This window comes from Leishmania mexicana, chromosome 32, assembly GCF_000234665.1.
Source record: "Leishmania mexicana MHOM/GT/2001/U1103 complete genome, chromosome 32".
Taxonomy (NCBI): Eukaryota; Euglenozoa; class Kinetoplastea; order Trypanosomatida; family Trypanosomatidae; genus Leishmania; species Leishmania mexicana.
The window spans coordinates 1,326,462-1,342,251 of NC_018336.1; the positions used below are offsets into that span (position 1 = coordinate 1,326,462).

Sequence of the window (15,790 nt, forward strand, 5' to 3'; positions counted from 1 at the left end):
AGGAGGGCGTTGGTGATTGCCGTTTTCCTGCCTTGAGTGTGTTTTCTTTGTTGTCGTTGTGGATGTAGGCGAGGACCCGTGCTGATGTGGCTGCGTCGGAGCTCGTGGATGTCGTCAGCGCATCTCTACTGGGTCACATTTACCATCGTTGTGTACTGGCCAAGCATCCACTTTCGCTTCGCTGTACTTTACTCTTTTTTCACTTCTGCGCTTTTGTCATTGTGGGTTGTGCGTAGAGTCTTCTGTGATCGTTGGTCCATTACCGGTCCGTTAAGGATGAGCGAGCACGTGTGTATGCGGAGAACGAACCCCGTTACCCTAAGGGACAACAAAAGGGGATGCCAGTACACACGTGAGCGTCTTCGTCGAGCCACCGAGTGGGGAGCAGTAGTGAAGGCACTCTGGAGGTAGCAGATCTCGAGCTACTCTGCATGAGGAAAGCGCTTTTGATCCTTCCCAGCGTTAAGCTCTCCCGCGTCGCGGATCTCAACACGAGGTCAAATCAACGTTCCCTTGCGCACTCGGACGCACGCAGATCGCCCATCTCTGCCCACACCCTTCCCCCTCACCCACCCACGCACATACACGCTCTTGTCTCTCTCTCCTCCTAATCATCTACTCCATATGCTTCATTCTTTGCTGACTGTGGCACGAACACTGCATGAGCGCACAATCGTATGCAAGCACTGACTAGGCGCACGCGTTTCGCAGCAGTTGTGCATGACGTGTGAACTGCTGGTATCGCTGTCGCCGCACCCTGCTTTGCAAGCGCTCTTCAGTGTCGCTGCCCCTATCTCGTCAATATGCGCTTCCTACCTGCGTGAGCTGCTGTGGCCGTCGCAGCTACGCGACGGAGTTTCATTGAGTGCCAGCGTTGTGGTGCTCACAGTCGTCGTTACAGGGCTGCGGTTGAGCAAGTCACTGTGCTTTGGGGATGGCGTTTACCTGCGCCAACGAGTGCTCCTCCTCGTAAGAATCCGCGCGTTTGTCGTGCGATGGGAGGCGAGTTGCATGGCAGAGGTCGAGGCCTGTTACGCAGATGTTGACGGTCAGGCTGCTGCCGTGCTCGCCCGCTACATGGGATGGCGAGCGGCGAAAAGGGTCGACACGTGGTGGACGGCGGCGGTGGTGGCAGGCGTGCCATCATCACAGCCGCCGATAGCGTCGCCGGCGTCGTTTTCTGGAATTGTGCCGTCCTTTGCCTTCTCAAACGATATAGTGCTGGAGGAAGCGCTCGAGCTCGCCTACACGGCCGACGGCGTGCTGCGACTCGCCGAGGACAGACGGTGGCTGGGACGGTATGTGACGATCCTTCAATACGTGCTGCTCCGCCGCGTCTCTCAGATAGAGGAGGCGCAGTTATACAGGTGCCTGCACGAGCGTGCCCTTTTTCCATGCCACCCTGCGACACATAAGCGCAAGGGGGCCGTACAGGGAGATCGAGGAATGCAGCGCAGCACGTGGGCTGCGGCGTGGCGGATCCACCACCGTCCTACGTGGTTGGCACCAATCTCCGGCGGTGCCCGATTTCTCTGCCTACCGCTCAGTTACTTCCCAGTGGAGGCTGTACTGCCCTACGTCGCGCGCGAGACGTGGCTCAGCAACCGTCTGCTGAGCACAATGCTGCCCCGGTGGGAGCGACTTTGCGTTCGCTCGTTGCGGCGGACGCACAAACCCGCGCCACCAGTGCCGACACTCAAGAATGGTGCGCGAGCGGAAAAGATGTCAAGTAAGGTCCAATACTGGTTTCTTCGCTACACCGTCCCAATCCTGCGCACCTGTGTCGAACAGCAGCGCGCCGCCGCGCGGCGCTTCTGCATGCAGGAGCTGAGCACCGCCTCCGGCTATGACAACGCCGCTTCGAGTGACCTTCCCCGCGGCTCTCTCGCGCTCTTGTGGCGGTGTCTGCGAAGCACGTGCACGTACTTCCCATCAGCAACATCAGCAGCGTTTACTTCAGAGGCCAGTGCCGTGCCGAATAAGGAAACGTCCAGACTTGTGCGCCGCGTTCTGATTCTTCGTGCTCTCTCCCAGGCTGTCACCGTCATCTTGCAGGTGTGCTGCCCTCGCCTCTCCATCCGCTACGTCACGGAACTGATGGTTGCTGGTTACTGCTCGCACGGAGAGCGCAGCTCGCCATCTTCAAAGCCCACCACCACCACCGACACAGCGACAGCGTCGCCTGTAGACACGGTGCTGGGCTCCATGGCTGCTGACATGGGATGGGCACTGGTAGCGGGCATAGTAGAGGCGCTGCTGACACGCTTCACAGGCATCACTGGCCACCAGTTGTCGGTGCTGCTCGCCGACGCCGCTACGCGACGAGTTGAACAAGAGCTGCTTTGCGTCGACGAAGCCTTCTACTGTCGCTGGCTCCGCACTGCATCTGGCGAAGCAGACGGTATAGGAGCCACCGGCGTGGCAGCGTCGCCCGGTAGGCGGATGTCCCCTGTTGGCATGCTGCCAGCGCGCCCCCTCATCACAGCCGACGATGTACTCGCAGTGGGACGGCGTGGTGGCGAGAGAATCCTCGCCTTGCACGACGCTGTGGTGAAGCGGTCGCTGCGGTATGCCGCACTTATCGCTCGCGCGGCCGTCACGCGAGAGTGGCGTCCGCTCGCTGGTGCAGCTGTGACGGCTTGGGTGGACGCGCCGGCGCTGCTCTCTTCCTTCTCTGTTGCGGTGGGCTATTCGGCCCCATCCGATGTCATGCGGTTGCTATCGCGAAGGGAGGAGAGCCTGCCAAGCAGGAGCCCCGTCGGTCTGCGGCTGCTGCTCGAGGTTCTTGTGGACGAGGAGAGTGACACAACAGCACCGTCAGACACACGACATCGACGCCGACGGCGGCTGCGGAATCCGTACTTGGCGCTCGTCGCGTGTTCGAATGTTTGGACGTTCGAGCACCTGCTGGCTGACACAAAACGGACCGTGGCGAGCCTCTGTGCCCACGTGTGCCAGCTAAAGGCCGTGTACGCCGCCGTTGCCGTGTATCGGTACGAGGTCTCGTCGGTGAGACACGCCACGACGGCAGCAGACGTCATCGCCGCGATGCAGGAAGATGTGCGGTGCGTGCTCTACTACAGCGTCTACCAGATGGAGCACACATGCCGGAAACGGTGTGGTGGCGTTGTTGCAGCGTCGCCGCTGCTCCACCCGCTTCTGGACCCTGAGGAGACGGCGCTGCTTCAGCAGTCGAGCGCGCTCTCCTACCTCCCTGCGCATGTGGACTACTTTAGTCTGCTCTCTCTACCGTACCGCTTTGTTCTGCGGCAATTGGGGCTGGAGATGGTGTTTGCTTACCGGACCGCAGCGGGCATGCAGCAGGAGTCGCGGCAGATGGCCGAGGAATGGTGGGCGCAGGCGCTCTTCAACAGCACCTTTAACCCCCTCACGTCGGCACTCCACGAGGCTCTCCAGCTCACTGCATCCTGTGCGACTGTGCTGCTCCTCTGCTCGCAGTTTGTCGACGGGATGTGGGTGGTATGCCCACTCCCGTTGCCTGTTCTTCTCCGGCAAGCGCACGCGGTGCAATCCTACCGTGATCTTCTGCGCAGTGGTGTGGCGGTGCACCGCCTCGAGGACGGCGTAGCTCCATTGCAGCAGTTGTGTGAGAACCTGCCCCACGGCATCGTGTCGGATGCGGCAACGCTGCTGCGCTCTTCGTTGCAGGCTAAGAGCTCCTCCGCTGCACCTCTCTCCGCACTTCAGCGGCGCCGCCGCCACTGGCGGCAGGTGCTGACGGCGAGTCGACCAGAGCTCTGCTTCGATGCAGACGATCGCATTGTCGGAGGACTGCGTCTCCGCGGCGGCGTCAGCTGGCACCACGTGTACTTCACTTACCCTCAACTGTTTGTGGCCCCCAATGCAGAAGACACAGAGCAGGGGAGCGCAAGCGACACCTGTGGTGTGCGACCCACCCTCGCCGACGCATGCTTTGCGTGTCCGGCGGTTGGCATGACGGCCGTCGTTGGCCCAAGTGGGGCGGGAAAGAGTTCGCTCAATCTGCTGCTGCGGCGCCTCTACGATCCGGTCGCCGTGGTGGAGTTTGCTCAGGACGGCGGAACGGCGCGGTCGCCTCCCGACGAGCAGCTGGGCGCTTATGTTGACTTGAACCATGTGGGTACCACTGCTGACGCAGAGGATGTTCTTGTCGAGGTCCTGCGTCTCGCCCTCGTTGAAAGCGCACTGCCGCCGCCGTCCAACAACGTGAGACCCCACTCGCCATCTCTGCTCAGTGCGGCTGATGGGCAGAGAGTTACGTCACAGCCTTCGCCGACGGCCTCTGCTTCCGCGGTTACCTCACCGCGCTACCGTCTGCGAGTACAGCCCGGCTATATCGCCCTTGACGGCATCCCACTATCCCTTTTTGCAGCCGCCTACGTGCGCCAGTGGCTCGGCTGGCTGCGGCAAACACCGCATGTGCAACCGCGCCAAAGCTTTCTGTCCAACGTACGCGGCACAGCGATGCATGTGACGGTGTGCGACGTGCAACGGGCCCTGCGCGTGTGCGGCTGCGACGCCTTCGTGGAAGAGAAACAGCGCACTTTGCGAGATCCCGTTGGCCACTTAAGTGGTGGTGAAGCTCAGCGGCTGGCGCTGGCAAGCGTTGTCGCGGTCTTGCTCGCGCGCTCTCGGGTGGAACTACTACACGGCATGCCATTGCACGACAGCGACGCTCGCAGGGCGGCAGCAGCAGCAGCTGCGGTGGGCGGTTTGGTGCTTGACGAGCCGACGAGCAACCTCGATGCCGCTAACGAGCACCAGCTTCTCGCCGCACTGGAAGCGTTGCAGGAAGGAAGCTGTGAAGCTAATTCGGAGGCTGGGACAGGGCTGCCCCTCTTTATATGGATGATATCGCACCGCATGTCGTCGCTGCGGTCGGCGCAGCACATGGTGGTCGTGGAGGACGGCCGTGTCACGGCGAGTGGACCCTCTGCTGAAGTAAAGGAATCAAACTTGTTCGCAAAGACACAACTGCAGTTACAGCAACTCACGGATGTATCGACGTCTGCGCGCGCCGACACAGCAACTTAGCATGCAATGAGTGGTGGTGGGGTATTCTAGGTGCGTCTCTCTGTGTCGTTGCGGTGCTGTCAGTGCAGCGGTGCCACTTGCTCGCTTGTGTGTGCCTTTGGAAGTGCATTTCCAACGCCTCGCTGCCCACTCCGTTGCTGCTTCGCCGCAGGTGGTCTCCGCATCACACACGACGACGGCGTGGCGTGTCGCTTGCAAGGGTCTCGCATCCCTCCTAGCTGGCCGGATGTCACTGCGAAGTCTTGTTGTCGGAACCGCTTGATGTGCGCTGGTCGGTACTTTCGGATGCAGCGACGGCGCTTCGTTTCTCTTCTCCAGCACTCATCCACCACGTAACACAGGCACGGCAGCAAAAAAAAAAGAAAGAAACGTATGAAAGACGTACACGATGGAACTGATGGTGTGCCCGTCGACAGTTTCGCGTGCATCGCTCTTTCACGCGGCCCTCAGAGGGAGAGAGGGCTCGTAGACGCAGTCCCGTGCCCCTCTATTGGCGCCACCATCCCTTATTCTACCTTATAGCGGCAGCGACAGTGCGAGCAGCTTCAGAGAGTGCTTCGCCGCTGCTCCTCTGTCTCTCTGTGTTAACCCTTTGTATGCTATGCTACCTCATCCCCGCTCTCTTTCCCTCTGTCTGCGCCCGGCTGGCGGTCACACAAGCATCGCGCCTCTGTGTGTCTGTGCGGATCTGTTTGCCGACACCTTCCTGTTCCCGTCCCTCTTTTTTTTCACCGGTGGAGAAGACGTCACTTGCAGCCTGGGCATCCAAACTGTGTCGCACACCCCTCCCCTCTACCGCACCACATCCCTTGCCCTGCACTCATGAATGGCGGCGGTGCTACACGGCACGCGGAGGCTTGCTTTCCGTTTTGGGTCAACGACGTAGGCTCCTTCACTTCCGTGCCACAGGGTCGTGCGCCATCGTCGTGCTCCCTGCTTCGCCTCCGTGACCTGTTCCGCTGCGACCTGGCCGATCCTGGCGAGTGCTGGCAGCACATCCTGCTTTCCAGCTACGTGACTGACCTTCGATGGCTGCTGGCGACGGTGCCGGAGCTGTCCGCTGTGACAGGGAAGCTGGTGGTGCTCAGCGGCGAAAAAGGGACGGCGACGCTGCGGCGCACCACCGGCGATCCTTCGTCTCCATACACGGCAACGTCGCCGCTGATGGACCGGGTGAACCCGTTCATGGCTGCCTTGCGCGAACAAGCGAGGGCCACATCTGCGTTACACACCACTTTATCGCGTGAACGCCTTGCTGTTCTCGAGCCGCCGCTCCCCGTTGCCTTTGGGACGCACCACACCAAAATGGCGCTCTGCGTCAACAGCAGAGGTCTGCGTATTTCTATCTTCACCGCTAACCTTGTCGAGCAGGACTGGTGCTGGAAGTCGCAAGGCATCTATCTGCAGGACTTCCCATGGAAGGCGGCGACGGAGTGCTCAAACGACGTCGCCGCAGGTGCGACTGTGGTGAAAACGGCAGCGAGCAGCACCAGTAAAGGCGGCAATGGCAGTAACACCCTCACAAAGGGCGCCGAATTCGTCGCGCATCTGCGCAATTACTTGATGCAGTGCGGCGTGAGTCTCACCACAGCATGCGCTTCACCGACAGATGCGGTATCCGCGGCTGGCCCCCTCGGGATCTTCGAAACGGATTTCTTATCTCACATCGATTTCTCCGCTGCAGCCGTGTGGCTCATCAGCTCCGTCCCCGGAACGTGCGCGTACGGTGAGGTCGCTCCTGGCTACCGTGTCGGGCTTTGCCGACTGGCGGAGGTGCTACGGCGCTCGGCGCTGACGATGGCCACGGCGCCGGCGTCCGTCGACCTGAGCTGGCAGTACAGCTCCCAGGGCTCGCTCAATCTGGCGTTTCTGAACTCTCTGCAAGCAGCCATGTGCGGAGAGTCGGTGTCAGTGATTGAGTCCGGCGACACACCACGAGGCGTGCGTGACGTACAGGTGGTATACCCCACCGAGGAAGAAGTGCGGAACAGCTGGGAGGGTTGGCGCGGTGGCGGGTCACTCCCGCTGCGCGTGCAGTGTTGCCATGAGTTTGTGAACGCGCGGTTGCATCGCTGGGGCAGCAGCGAGGAGGGTCACACGGCGAAGCGTGCTTTCCCGCGGCCAGCTAAAGTCGCGGCGGCGCACGCCAGCCGTGAGGATGCTGTGGATGTAGATGGAGTGGACAGTGATGGGGGCGAGGGGACGACGGCATCGCTGACGTGCAGCTGCGCAGCCTACCGACAGTTTGCGCTGCCCCATATTAAGTCGTACGCGGCCGTCGCGCCAGACCGCTCCTGCGTCCGTTGGTTTCTTCTGACGAGTGCGAATCTTTCCCAGGCGGCGTGGGGTAGCCTTAGCAGGAAGATGAACCAGCGCGGTTCGCGGCAACAGCTCGTGCGCTCGTACGAGCTGGGTGTTATCTACGACTCCCATTCTGCTATTCACCCGTCAGCATCATCGTGGTTCAGCGTGGTGTCCAAGACGAAGATCGAGCTTCCGAGCGCACGCAATTCTCGTGCGATGCTCTACGAGACGCCGCTCGGCGTTGAAACTCAGAATGTGTGTCTGTACACTCCATACAACCTCCTTTGCCCGACCCCGTACGCAAGCACTGCCGCTCTGCGAGCGCGCCGGGACGCACCTGTCGAGGGTGAGCAGGCTGTGGCAGGATCGACGCTGGACTGTAGTGATGTGCCGTGGGTGCTAGACATGCCACACCGGGGTAGGGACGCCTACGGCCTCGATTTCGAGGAGGCGTTTGAGAGTAGTGTTTCTCCAAATTTATCAAAGTGGCAGCCTCGTACGCGCGCCATGGAGACCGCACCGCTGCACAACATCGGGGCCCCACGTAAGCGCACGCGCGAGGCGTAGAGTGCGAGGGAGTCAGGCACGTGCGTTCGTGTTTATGCTCTAGGCACGTTGCTCGCCAAATCGCTGTCGAGTGATTATCAGGACGAACAAGAAGAGTCGTCCCCCCTTTACATCATTTCTCTGCATCCACCTTCGGACAGAGATCGACGGCGGCACTGCGGGACGTGTCAGTCACACAGCCACAGGTAACTACCAAAAAGAAAGACAAAGGTTGTGAGATGCTGGCCCAGCAAGGGGGAATGGTGGAGTGAGGCGTACGCGACAACCGAACTTTGCGCCATCTGTTTCCCAGAGTAACGAGCTGTTTACGTTGGCAACGTGCTCCGTCTCCGCAGTCCTCCCCTTCCCACACCCGCCACCACACCTGCGGTGGCGTCCGCCACGCTCCCCCATGTTCTTTTTCGTCACACTCGCTCTCCCTCATCCCACGCACTCGTTGCCTCAGCCCTTTTTCCTTCCATCTCCTCCTCTCACCCCTTTTGCGTCTGTCGAGGGTTGTTGAGAGTGGTCGTTGGCTTTACCTCTTCGTTTCTCAAGTGTCGCAGCAAACCTCATCGACTGACAGACGCCACCTCTTGCGCTTCCGTCTCTGCGAGGCTGCTATCGAGGCAGACAGAGGAAGTCGTGCCCGCTTCACAGCGCGCACGCGGTCACTCGAGCGCACACGCATACGCTCGTGAGATTCACAAGAAGCAACCTCACGTACCCCTGAGAGCAAGAAGCAACGAAGTGTTGTGTTGACTCTTTATCTACCGTCTCTGTGCGTGCCAGTGAGGGTGTCGGTGCGCGACAGTGGGAGAGTGAGTGTCGCTGCTTGACTCCCTTTCTCTGCACATACGCACGGAAGGACTACCTTCATTTATCTCTCACTGCACCAACCCTCCTCCCGCCAGCTTGCCCCTCCCCATAGGTCGAGTGGCACCTCCCCCCTAACACCTCCCTCTTGACCCGCGCTTTTTCTCTCTTCCTTCCAATGCTCTGCGGCTGTCTTGCCCGCGAGCGCCGTTTCCCTTCCCCTCAACGAAACAGGCACAATCACAGTCACCGTAACGCTCGTACGCCGAGGTGACCACGACCACCATCACCGCTGCCATCCGTCCACCCACCGCGTATCGCTCTTTATATCGTCGCCGCTTCTGCCTTTTCAGGTGAGGCTGTGGTATTCTTGACCCACTTCAGATTGGTGCTCCCCGTACCCCCTTCCTTTCCTTCTCCCGTGCTTCTTCTGCAGCGCCACACGGAACGGGTGAGTTGCGAGGTGTGCGCGTCTCTGTGTGTATGCGCCTGCGTGTACTTTAGCTCCCTCTCTTTATAGATAGATATAGAGGTTTGCCACACCCCAACCTTTGTGTGTGTTTGTGTCATCATCGGCAGCAGAGATATTTACCAGCGGGGTATGCCAGCGACATAACGCGGAAAACGTATGCGCAACACTCCTCTGTGGTCGCATGCACGCGCTCTTTTTTTATCGTGTATCCCTCATGACGAGGGACACCTCAGCGCGTGGTATCTCGGGGGGGGGGCCGTACGCAGCACTGCGGGCGGAGGCCGAGCAGCCCTCCTATCCCCTGCCAAGGCCGAAACACTTCTGGTGGTGACCGAGGCAAGTACCCTATGACGAAGGGGGGGGGCTCAGAACGATGCATCGCTACTGATGTCGGCGGTCAGGTTCTGGATGGTGTGGCATCGGGGCGACCCCTCGACAGTGGACGCGTCTGTGCCATCCATGCGATTAGGCAGCGTGCCAGTATCACTCGAGCGGGTCTCACTCGGGCCTGCTGGTGGTGGGGAGCCTGAGTGCCACCCCGAGGGAGATGCACCGCGTGTAAACCAGCATGGCGGGAGCGGCTGTGAGGCGATCTGCAAAGCGGGGATGGGTGGGTAGAGTTCGAGGCAGAGGCTCTGCTGAGCTCACTGATCTGGTATTGCTCTAGCGCGTATGTCTACGGCATACTTTTCACCACACTGATGGGGCCTGTGGCAGGCCGGGGGGAGGGAGGAGAGAGTGCAGTCGAGGTCATAGTGTATGGCAGAGAATGGACACACGCTGCAAAGAGGGAAAAGTATAGGGAATGTTGTGTTTCTGCTGAAGTGCGCATCGCTCGGCTCCATCGCATCTCTCTCACGGCACCTCGTGTAGTGTTACCTGGCTTACCGGTATGTGATGGTGTCCTCCCTCCCAACTTCTTTCGTTTCGCACATTTATCCTCCCTTCCTTTTCGTGCATGTGCGGTTAACATGATGGACGCCTTCTTGTTGGGACCCCATTCTCATCAGAGGTGAGCCACCGCCTGCGCAAGATTATAGACGAAGCAATCCACTGACGAGACGTTCTCGTCGCGGCGGCCTCCTTTTACCACGTTTTCTGACTAACATCCACCTCCCCCCCCTTCCGCTGATCCCTAAACTTTTTAATGTGCCGTTGCGCGCGTGTAGTAACACGCCCGTGCGAACGTTCTCTGAGTTCGCCTTTACACGGCAGAAGATCGGCTATGAAGAGGACGAGTGGGCTGATAGGGCGCTGGTGCATAGTTAAGCTATTGCAGAGGCTTTCCAGAACGACACCGTCGAGGCACTCGGCATCTCCTGCGACGACGTTGTCGACTTCTCACTTTTGGAGAACACCTGCACCGTGTCCTGCTCCGTGCGCCACGCCGAGAGTCTCTCCAAGTTGAATGTTCATCGCGTTCTCATCGCCAGCACTTATCGACGAGTATGAAACCTTTACTTTCAGTACCAGCGGGGAAGGCAGGGTAGGACCGATGCGTCCTCGGCTAGTGATCGTGCTACAGCAGCATCGGTCCTTGCGAACGACGGCATGGGCCGCAGAGACTTTGTCACCGCAGCTGCACCAAACAGCCCGTACTTGATCAACTTCCACGGCGACAACTGGGCACCAGTACTAGAGGTACACATGCTTGAGCCCACGCAAGCCGCTCAGTTGGACATCACCAACGCCCTCAAAGACGGCCGCTTCGATGAAGGAGAAGCAGCCGCTTCCAAGGGCTGCGGCGCGCTTGACGTGACACTGGAGTCTGTGAAAGGTTAGGCAACGCTCACGTACAGTATTCTGCACACCTCCTCGGATGATCAGCGTCCGGAGCACACAGCGTTGCTCGACCGATACGCGTATCCACATGTGTGGGCGAAGTACACGGAGTTCAGGATGGAAGCCATCTTCACCGAGACGCGCCACCGCGTCGTCCTTGACGGCGATGAGCAGGATCGCGTCGTGGAGGCTGCGTGAGAGAAGATCAACGAGGCATTCCGCGAGGATGTGGCTGCGCTGCTACACCTCCCCATAGATGCCGTGAATCCGCCCACGTGCACCGGCGCGCTTGAGCTGGCGTTCATTGTCCAGCACGCAGCAAGCATGTCTGCGGCTACCATCGATGGGGAGCTGGAGAAATGCAACTACCAGTGCACCTGGCTCGGGTATGAGGTAGTCGGCGGGGTCACGTCCCCCAGAGCAACCCCGCAATCGCAGAGCTTTCTCACCGAGATGCTTTCAATGGAGAATGCCGCACAAAGCCCCAACAAAGACGATGTCGGGCGCGCAGTGATGACTCGCCACCGCCTGCGCTTTGCCGGTGACGCCTGGCCGCGTGCGGTGGTAGAGCGATGGGCCGCTGTCCTTGGCGCCTTCGTTGCGGATGTGGCAGAGCAGCTGACAGTCCAGGAATCGCACGCGAAGGACGTCGCCTTTACGGACTCCCTGAAAGCGATGCCTGCCGTTTCTCACCCCCGGCATTCACGCGGCAGACCATAGATAAGCTGCTCGGCGAGGTGTCTTTCCCTCGCATGTGGCATCTGTGCATGGAGACGGAGGCACCGGTATCAACTCAGAAGCGTAGCGTGCCACCTGCTGCCGCTGCCGAGACGACAGACCCCACGCAAACTTCTGGCATCACCGCCTCCCCTCTGAACTGGTGCGTCACCGACGCTGTCATAAGCCACCATCGCGTGCGCTCTAACGGAACTGAACGGGGTGCGATCGTGAGCCACAGCAGGGAGCAGCTGCGAAAGGCTTTCGTGGCTGACATTGAGGCTGCGGTGGGCGTGTCGGCACATGCTGTGCAGTCAATGGTGTTCCTACCGGGCAGTCTGGTCGTTGACTTCGAGCTGGTCCATGCGCAAAGCCTTGACCGTAAAGAGATCGATGGTCACCTCAGCGTCTTCGAGTTCCCTCACACCTGGGCAGTGTACCTCAACTCCAACGCGAAGAAGGCGGAGGGGTCAGCCGAGCGTATCACCATGCTTCACCGCTTGAAGCTGGAAGGCGGCGAGTGGAATACGCTTTTGCCAGTGCAGCCCAGTGAATCAGAAGCGGCCTTCGTGAACGACGTGGCGGCCTCGCTGGAACTGTCAATGGAGACGATCACGAACCTGGGCTTTCGCATGGGGAGTCTTCTGATTGACATGGACATTGTTCACCCGGCGGAATGATCAAGAAAAAGACGGATCGATTACTGGTGCCTTGCTCGTACACTGACACTTGGGCTCTGTATCAGTCAGTGGCGCTCCAGCTACCCACCGCACAAGTTACAGAGCACCGCGTCCCGATCGACGGCGACCACTGGGCGACTGTCATTGGCCATCAGTGGGCGGATCTGGAGCGAGCATGTGTCTTCGACGTTTGGGAGGCCACACTTCTATCTGCGACGGTCGTGAAGGAACTCCACTTCGGCCTCGGCACTCTTGTCGCTGCGTTCAAACCTATACACGATCACGTGGGACCACACGTGTACGACGAGAGACTCGCGCGCTGCCCGTTCAGTCGCACGTGTGCTCTCTACCAGTCTTCACCCAATCGTTTCGACTTTTTACAGCCAAGTATAGTCACGACAGCTCCTTGCGTGCGACTTCAGGGCAACAGCTGGGCAATCGTTCTCCCTTCTCAGCAGCCCGCGCTGACAGCAGCGTACCAAAAAGATGTGAGCACAGCCTGCTGTTTACCACTTCACAGCATCACCCACCTCGTCTTTGACAAATCTCAGTACTGTGCTCGTTTCAAGCTGGAGCACCCCTCTACCACTACGTACCGTGAAATCAACAACGCCCGCGCAACAGCGCCTTACACACACACACACACACACGTGGAGTTACTACCCACGCGCACTCGAGGCAAGCAACCATACTCACCGCCGACGTTCCATTCGACGGACAAACTCACCTGTGTAAGCTTGACGCAAAGTTCACTTCAACAAACACATGAGTTTGCCAAAGCCGCCATCGGTGAAAGGCAAAATCTGCCAGACCTACAGACTCAAGAGAAACGGCCTCCGCCGATCACCAATTCTTCGTCTTCACGTGCCAGAGAGCTCCCCTTCAAGCAAGAAACGCCATACGCACCTCCTCGCTGTATGCAAACTTCGGCCATGGAGGCAAACCGCGTCACCCTTCAAGACACGGAGAGCTTCCTGTCCCTAGACGAATTCAAGTCAAATGACACCGCTTCATACACAGCGGAAAACTCCAGTGACCGCACGAAGCAAGACGATCTCAGCGCGACGGCAGCAAAGAGACACTCTGCAGCTTCTTCATTGATACTGGAACAACAGGAAAACACACCTATATCATACTTCCTCCATTTGCACTCCACGGAAAGCTTTGCGTCAGTGGCGGTGGTGGACATTCCTGCAGCGCTGCAGGGTGAGGAGGAGGCGCCAGCGCTGCGGCGCGTCGGCACGCCGGTGGAGCCACAGATGCGGCTCGCGGTCACGACACACCGAGTTCGTCTGGACGGCGATTTGTGGGGGCGTGTTGTCGACGAGTGGCCGGACCTGCTCGAGCAGGAGTTCACCAGCGATGTGTGCGATGCCACGGCGCTGCCGCCGACCTCGATGCAGCGGCTGGTGCTCACAGCCGGCAGCCTCATCGCCGACTTCCAGCTCTCGCACGGAGGCCTAGCGAAGAAAGAGCTGAACAAGCAGCTGGCCAACTCGCCCTTCACGCGGACCTGGGGGCTGTACGAGCGCGTCGCCGAGGCGAAGGACACGCCGCCCACCCGTGCCACGCCGCCCGCTGGCCTTCGCGACGCGGAGAGCTTCGCATCGCTGGAGGCGGTGGACATTCCTGCAGCGCTGCAGGGTGAGGAGCATGCGCCAGCGCTGCGGCGCGTCGGCACGCCGGTGGAGCCACAGATGCGGCTCGCGGTCACGACACACCGAGTTCGTCTGGACGGCGATTTGTGGGGGCGTGTTGTCGACGAGTGGCCGGACCTGCTCGAGCAGGAGTTCACCAGCGATGTGTGCGATGCCACGGCGCTGCCGCCGACCTCGATGCAGCGGCTGGTGCTCACAGCCGGCAGCCTCATCGCCGACTTCCAGCTCTCGCACGGAGGCCTAGCGAAGAAAGAGCTGAACAAGCAGCTGGCCAACTCGCCCTTCACGCGGACCTGGGGGCTGTACGAGCGCGTCGCCGAGGCGAAGGACACGCCGCCCACCCGTGCCACGCCGCCCGCTGGCCTTCGCGACGCGGAGAGCTTCGCATCGCTGGAGGCGGTGGACATTCCTGCAGCGCTGCAGGGTGAGGAGCATGCGCCAGCGCTGCGGCGCGTCGGCACGCCGGTGGAGCCACAGATGCGGCTCGCGGTCACGACACACCGAGTTCGTCTGGACAGCGATTTGTGGGGGCGTGTTGTCGACGAGTGGCCGGACCTGCTCGAGCAGGAGTTCACCAGCGATGTGTGCGATGCCACGGCGCTGCCGCCGACCTCGATGCAGCGGCTGGTGCTCACAGCCGGCAGCCTCATCGCCGACTTCCAGCTCTCGCACGGAGGCCTAGCGAAGAAAGAGCTGAACAAGCAGCTGGCCAACTCGCCTTTCACGCGGACCTGGGGGCTGTACGAGCGCGTCGCCGAGGCGAAGGACACGCCGCCCACCCGTGCCACGCCGCCCGCTGGCCTTCGCGACGCGGAGAGCTTCGCATCGCTGGAGGCGGTGGACATTCCTGCAGCGCTGCGGGCAGAGGAGGAGGCACCGAAGGTGTTGCCGCTGACGGCGTTCGAGGAGGAGGCGCCAGCGCTGCGGCGCGTCGGCACGCCGGAGGAGTCGCGTCGTGGCCCTCTCGAGACGACCACCGTGGTAGGCGCCCGTCCCGTCACGCCGCCCGCTGCCCTTCGCGACTCGGAGAGCTTCGCATCGCTGGAGGCGGTGGGCATTCCTGCAGCGCTGCGGGCAGAGGAGGAGGCACCGAAGGTGTTGCCGCTGACGGCGTTCGAGGAGGAGGCGCCAGCGCTGCGGCGCGTCGGCACGCCGGAGGAGTCGCGTCGTGGCCCTCTCGAGACGACCACCGTGGTAGGCGCCCGTCCCGTCACGCCGCCCGCTGCCCTTCGCGACTCGGAGAGCTTCGCATCGCTGGAGGCGGTGGACATTCCTGCAGCGCTGCGGGCAGAGGAGGAGGCACCGAAGGTGTTGCCGCTGACGGCGTTCGAGGAGGAGGCGCCAGCGCTGCGGCGCGTCGGCACGCCGGAGGAGCCACAGATGGGGCTCGCGGTCACGGCACACCGAGTTCGCCTGGACGGCGATTTGTGGGGGCGTGTGGTCGACGAGTGGCCGGACCTGCTCGAGCAGGAGTTCACCAGCGATGTGTGCGATGCCACGGGGCTGCCGCCNGACCTCGATGCAGCGGCTGGTGCTCACAGCCGGCAGCCTCATCGCCGACTTCCAGCTCTCGCACAGAGGCATAGGAAAGGGAGGGCTGGACGAGCAGCTGGCCAACTCGCCTTTCACGCGGACCTGGGGGCTGTACGAGCGCGTCGCCGAGGCGAAGGACCGCCGCCCACCCGTGCCAGCCGCCCGCTGGCCTTCGCGACGCGGAGAGCTTCGCATCGCTGGAGGCGGTGGACATTCCTGCAGCGCTGCGGGCAGAGGAGGAGGCACCG

The 15,790-nt window shown here is 61.0% G+C and overlaps 3 protein-coding genes and 1 pseudogene across 3 annotated transcripts, besides 1 other annotated feature; all 4 read left to right on the plus strand.

The window, feature by feature from the left end:
- Positions 1–1,011: 1,011 nt before the first annotated feature.
- LMXM_32_3040 (ABC transporter family-like protein) lies at positions 1,012–5,034 on the plus strand (the record flags this gene model as incomplete). Its single annotated transcript, XM_003878513.1, has 1 exon — positions 1,012–5,034. The coding sequence occupies one exon, from the start codon at positions 1,012–1,014 to the stop codon at positions 5,032–5,034; it is 4,023 nt and encodes a 1,340-aa protein (XP_003878562.1).
- An 822-nt stretch (positions 5,035–5,856) lies between these two features.
- On the plus strand, positions 5,857–7,905 carry LMXM_32_3050 (tyrosyl-DNA phosphodiesterase-like protein; the record flags this gene model as incomplete). Its single annotated transcript, XM_003878514.1, has 1 exon — positions 5,857–7,905. The coding sequence occupies one exon, from the start codon at positions 5,857–5,859 to the stop codon at positions 7,903–7,905; it is 2,049 nt and encodes a 682-aa protein (XP_003878563.1).
- A 2,818-nt stretch (positions 7,906–10,723) lies between these two features.
- Positions 10,724–12,351, plus strand: LMXM_32_3060 (annotated as a pseudogene).
- Positions 10,724–12,351: a sequence feature.
- Positions 12,352–13,283: 932 nt separating this feature from the next.
- On the plus strand, positions 13,284–15,788 carry LMXM_32_3070 (conserved hypothetical protein; the record flags this gene model as incomplete). Its single annotated transcript, XM_003878515.1, has 1 exon — positions 13,284–15,788. A coding segment is annotated over one exon (2,505 nt), but the record flags the coding sequence as incomplete, so codon positions are not given.
- Positions 15,789–15,790: the final 2 nt, after the last annotated feature.